The 6,019-nt window shown below is 55.1% G+C and overlaps 1 protein-coding gene across 1 annotated transcript; it reads left to right on the top strand.

The window, feature by feature from the left end:
* The first annotated feature begins 653 nt into the window (after positions 1-653).
* Positions 654-5,695, top strand: ORAI3 (ORAI calcium release-activated calcium modulator 3). Its single transcript, XM_055340368.1, has 2 exons — positions 654-1,107; positions 4,206-5,695. The coding sequence occupies exons 1-2, from the start codon at positions 880-882 to the stop codon at positions 4,863-4,865; spliced, it is 888 nt and encodes a 295-aa protein (XP_055196343.1). The 5' UTR covers positions 654-879; the 3' UTR covers positions 4,866-5,695.
* Positions 5,696-6,019: the final 324 nt, after the last annotated feature.

The raw sequence follows: 6,019 nt of genomic DNA on the forward strand, positions 1-6,019 counted from the left end.
TAATAGGGAGGTGCGAGGGTGGGGGGAGGGACTGGGCGGACCAAAGGCCGGAGGGGAGGGGGTTCTGGGTATTGCGAAAGGCTTGAGGATGGGGCCGCTGGAGGGAGGGGGAGGAGGCAGCCCGGCGGGGTCAAGTGGGGGGTCCCAGCCGGGCTGGGCCCCTGGGCCCGGGTCTGTACAATACGGTTTGCTATAAAACTCAAAATCTTCCAGCCAGGGCCGCCGCGTTCGTGTGTCTCTCTTCGGCGTTGAGGTGTGGGTAGAGCCCAGAGGACCGAGTGCTCATCTTTTGGGCCTCTGGGAGAAGGGGTCTGTTTGGATGCTTCTGGGGGTCCTTAGAACCTCCTACGGCTTCTCGGGACGGAGAATGCCGGACCCCTGGTGTCCCTACAGGTGGATGGATTCACTTTCCTCCGGCTCACTACGGGGAGGGGCTTGGAGGTCTGGGCACCTAGGGGTGTCCGTGTACGCCGAATTGTCCGGGGCCCGGGAACTCCCAGTCACAGGCTGGGACTAGGCGTTCCCCGGGGCGGGGCTCGGGCGCCGGGTTGGTAGTGAAGTGGCCTGGGGTCGTGATCCCTCGGGATCTCTGCCGACGGCGCCCCTTCCCCCCGGCTCCACCCCATCATGTGGCTGCTCGGGCTCCGCCTCCGCCCCAGTTCCGGTTTCGGCCTCTGCGATCCCGCTTCCGCCCCGAGGGCTACCCGCAGACGCCTGCTTTCCTGCTGCGCCCGGGCTCCTCTTCCTGGGCGACCGCATCGCCGCTCGCCCGGCCGGAGGATGGGGCCTTCCGCCGGCCTGGGCCGGCCCTTGTGGGGCTCCCGGGGCGACTCGGCCCCCCCGTGACCCCCCGGCCCGCCCCGTGCTGCGGCCCCCAGGATGAAGGGCGGCGAGGGGGACGCGGGCGAGCAGGCCCCGCTGAACCCGGAGGCCGAGAGCCCCGCGGGCTCGGCCACGTACCGGGAGTTCGTGCACCGTGGCTACTTGGACCTCATGGGGGCCAGTCAGCACTCGCTGCGGGCGCTCAGCTGGCGCCGCCTCTACCTCAGCCGGGCCAAGCTCAAAGCCTCCAGCCGCACGTCTGCCCTGCTCTCGGGCTTCGCCATGGTGAGGGGAGGGAAGGGGCGCACCGGGTGGGGGTGAGGCACATGGGGGCATGGGGTCGTGGGCGAAGTGGACGGGGGCACCCAAGGGAGATGGGACAGAGGAAAGGGAAAGAAGGGTTAAGAGGTGGAGGAGTACAAGCAAGGTCCCAAGGGACCATACAAGTCCCTTTTTATGGGAGTGTGTGCCTGCGCGGGTGCGTGCGTTACAGACCTCTAGAATAAGCTGGACCGTAGGGAGGATAAGCAAGTCCCACAGGTGTCATGAGGGGAGACAAATCACCAAGGGGGAATGCATATGTAAGCGTGGGGCAAAGAGATCCAGAAGGAGCATGGTTCCAGGCAGAAGTCATCATCAGGTTCCCACAAGAGGTTCAAAGAAATCCGAGCCATGTGGGGACTATTAAGCAGGGCTGGGAGAGTCCAAGAAAACTGGTCGCAGTAGTCCCCATAACTGAAGGTGGCCCCATCCCCGGGGCCAGTCCCTAGCAGCCACAGAGTGCTTAGTGGACACTTTGGGCAGAGAGGATGCCTGTGAGGAAGCTGCTGGGGAAAGAGGGTGATTAGGAAGCTGATACATGATTCCTGATCTGATAAACTGCACGTCTGGGAGGATACCAGCTAACGGTCCCAGCAGAGGCCCCATAGGAAATGGGACCAAGGGAGTCCCAGGGTCAGGAGGAATCAGCAGACACAAATCCTGCCTCCTCTGGGCCTGTGGCCAGCTGTGTGACCCTGGTCAGGCTTCCAGCCCCTCGCGGGCCAGTCGGGAACTGTGACATCACAGAGAGTACGCCCTCTGTAGCCTGCAAGTACCCGCCCCAGGAGCTAATTCTTGTCAAACTCTAGATCCCAGCATGTCAGAGCAAGACACATATAAGAGATGGCTCAGGCTACCAGTTTCTTGGGCAGGCATTGGAAACCAAGGCCCAGAATGGGGCAGTGTCTCTGCCAAGAGTGCCCAGCAGATGAAGGTTGCAGAATGAACTAGGACCTTGGATCACTGAACTAATGGCCCAAAGTTTCTCCACCATTATGACAGCAAGGAGAAAGCAAGCTGGAAGGGAGGGGGTCTTCAGAGGAACATATGGAAATGGGGATGGAGGGGCCACAGCAGTAGGTGATTTGGGTTCATCACTGCCCCCGCTCTCTACTACAGCCTCTGTATTTGAATGATGAGAGGAAAAGTCCCTGAGGGTCATCCAGGGTCTATGGTTTTCTAGGTAGGGGCCCAGTATCCACAGGCCAGCCCACTCTTCCTGATGTGGGGCAGCTAGGGACAAGGAAGTGGCTCCCTTTAACCTATACAGACTGCACAGGGAAGGAAGCATCTCCATGGACCTAGCTGAGGGAGATCCCCCACCCCCATCCATCCCACGTTCCCGCCGGTTCCCAAGGGGACAATCCAGCTTGCTGCTGGGCTTGCACGTTGCTGGGGTGACAGCTTAAATGCCAGGACCTTCTCTGCAGGATCAAAAGGCCAGATGAGTAGGTTCTGGGGGCAGGACTGGCCCCAGTCCTACCAGAGGAGAGCAAGGCTGGGTCGGGCTCTGGGAGAAACCAGGCCTGGGCCTGGCCCAGATCTCTCTGGGAAACTGCTAACACTCGCCATGGCCCAATTTCCCAAAATACTTAGCCTTGTCTTCCTACTACCACCCTCCAGGCTCTGTACCTTCTTCTTTCCCCCAGGCCCAGAGCAATCTAATGGATCCTGCAAGAACCAGGCATGGGGAAAGATCCAGATCCTGGTATCTGGGTAGACTGGGTTAGAATAACATTATACAAATTGTATTGCCCTGTCATGCAGTATTAGGTAAGAGCTTAGAGCTTTAATGTGTATCACACTGATTATTCTATGAAGTAGGTACCACTACTATGGCCATTTTACAGATGAGAAAACAGGATCAGAGATGTTAAGACACCTGTCCAGGATCCCACAGCAAATAAGTGGCAGGAATTTGAGCTTAGGTAGTCTGGCTCTAGAATCCGAATTTATACAAGCCTAGAATAGGATCACCAATGCAAATGTCTGCAAGGGACAGGCAGGTATTACAGTTGCCAAGTTGGCTGAGTGGAGACTGTGACTATGAGAAGACCCCATGACCTGTCCAAAGGGAGCAGTCATGACTCGACTCTAGCTGATACCAGACATGTAGGAACGTGACCTGGTGTAACCAGATCTTCCAAATTTTCTTTTTCTTTCCTTTTTTTTTTTTTTTTTTTTATAGATTTTATTTATCCGTGAGAGAGACACACAGAGAGAGGCAGAGACATAGGCAGAAGGAGAAGCAGGCTCCCTGCAAGGAGCCCAATGTGAGACTCAATCCCAGAATCCTGGGATCATGACCTGAACCAAAGGCAGACACTTAACCACTGAGCCACCCAGGGGTCCCCAGATCTTCCAGTTGTTGAGAGGATCTGGAAATTGGGATAATTCATGAAATCTCTTGAGTTTCTAATTCCTCAAAAAATACACCATATAAGCCAAGCAAAACGTGTGCAAAGCTGGCTTGGGTTCATGCCATATCAATTTACAACCTCTGGCTTGGACTTGTGTTCTTAACATTGTTAACAGTTTTAGTAACTGTTACTAACACTAGTGTTATTAGTTATTAACACTAATAGTAACAAACACCTAGCGCTTACTGTGCACCTTACACTATTCTTATCGCTTGGTGTATGTTATCTCATATTTTCACAACAACCCTGTAAGGCAAGTAGGTGCCATTATCAATCCCCACTTTCCAGATGAGGAAATTGAGGCAAGAACTAAGTCACTTGCTCAAGATTCCACAACTTCTAGAGCTGAGAGTGAACCCAGGCAGCCCAGCTCCAGAAACTGCCTTGTAACCCCTATAACAAGGTAAGCTTTTTGGAAATGTGTCAGCTCTCTCGATACCCAGGTGCAGAAGCCAAAGCTAGAAGAGCACAGAGCCTTACCAGGGTTGCCAATTCATTCATTTAGCAGAGACTAAGCACCTTCTGTCAGGCACCCTTCTTCGAGGTCCTAGGGATATACTGGTGACGTATACCAACAGGCAAAACAACCCTTTACTGCCAAAGAGGTTATGGGCACTCAATCCATCTCCTCTGTTCCCACAGGTGGCCATGGTGGAGGTACAGCTGGAGAGCAACCATGAATACCCGCCAGGCCTGCTGGTGGCCTTTAGTGCATGCACCACCGTGCTAGTAGCTGTGCACCTCTTTGCACTCATGGTCTCCACGTGTCTGCTGCCCCACATAGAAGCCGTTAGCAACATCCACAACCTCAACTCTGTCCACCAATCTCCACACCAGCGACTCCACCGCTATGTGGAGCTGGCCTGGGGCTTCTCCACTGCCTTGGGCACCTTCCTCTTCCTCGCTGAAGTTGTCCTGGTTGGCTGGGTCAAGTTTGTGCCCATTGGGACGCCCTTAGCTACACCAGCTCCTGTGGTGCCTGCCTCCCAGGTGCCTGGGACTCTGTTACCACTGACCACCTCCCTTAGTCCAGCTCCCAAGCCATCCTCTACTCCTGTAGCTCCATCGCAGGCTGAGCCAGCTGAGGCCTGCCCACCCTGGCAAGCATGTGTTGGTGGAGGGGCCCATGGACCCGGCTGGCAAGCAGCCATGGCCTCCACGGCAATCATGGTACCTGTGGGGCTTGTATTCGTGGCCTTCGCCCTGCATTTCTACCGCTCCTTGGTGGCGCACAAGACAGACCGCCACAAGCAGGAGCTGGAGGAGCTGAGTCGCCTGCAGGGGGAGCTGCAGGCTGTGTGAGGCTGATGTTAGCCACCATTGCAAACACCCGCCTCCCTCTGGTCTGCGAGAGGACCCAGGTCCACAGACCCCATACCCTGCCCTGGTCTGGAACCACTTCCTGTGGCTGCTCTCAGGTAGAGCCCAGATTCCTGCCTTCAGGGTCCTTTGGGCTGGGCCTTGGGGCAGCTTCCACATTCCCAGGGATTCTCCCTGCCAGTCTATCCCGGTCAATCTACACCTGAGCTGGGAAGAGCAAGGGAGGAAGTAGTATAGTAGGTCTTCAGTCTAAGGATCATAGTAGGTAGAGGGGAGGCAGGGAGACCCTGGTCAGACCTTTGGTGCTGACCCTTAGCCACTTACCCCTGTACAGGCTGTGGAGGTCAGAAGGTTACACACCCACCCAGCTGCCTCAGAAGGCAGCCAACCCTTTATTTTTGTACAATCTACTTTATGGCTGGCATTTGGGGGAAGCTTTTCCCCATCTCCAGATTTTGATGGGTTCCACATTCTTGTTTTAGTTGCTGTAGAGAAGGATTTGGGTGTTTCTATCGCAGACAGAGGTCCAGCCTTTCCTAGGGGGAGCCTTCCTATTTCTGGAGGTTCAAGTGCCTGCCCCACTGCCCTAGACCCACACTTAAGCTTCTATGTCTGGTTCTCACTTTCCTGTGCCAGGGTTGGAGATCTTTGGAGACTGAGGGCTTGTGTGCCCACCTAACTCCCTAGCAAGAGTTATAGGGTGAGGAGGTTTTAAGGTAGAAGGTCCAGTCACTAGCCATTGGAATACAGAGCTATTCTGACACTGAGTTTTTGGTGCACTTTATTTTATATAATAAAATGTGTTTCACAGATGTCCCTGTGGCTATGAATGGGGTGAAGGGGAGGCCTCCTTGGGATCGAGTGATTCATTCGGTGATTTTCTTTTAAGATTTTGAGAGAGGGAGAAGCGGATTCTCCATTGAGCAGGAAGCCTGACATGGGCTCAATCCCAGGACCATGGGATCATGACCTGAGCTAAAGGCAGACGCTTAACCAACTGAGCTGCCCAAGCGCCCCCAGGTGACTTATTCCTAAGAGCCAGGTACAAACAAGTGTACCTGGGGGTGGAGAAGAATGGTTTCATATATGACCCCCTTCTGATGGGCCAGTAGCTCCTGTTTTGGAGATTGAGTTAA

Source organism: Nyctereutes procyonoides, unplaced genomic scaffold (genome assembly GCF_905146905.1).
Source record: "Nyctereutes procyonoides isolate TBG_1078 unplaced genomic scaffold, NYPRO_anot_genome, whole genome shotgun sequence".
NCBI lineage: Eukaryota > Metazoa > Chordata > Mammalia > Carnivora > Canidae > Nyctereutes > Nyctereutes procyonoides.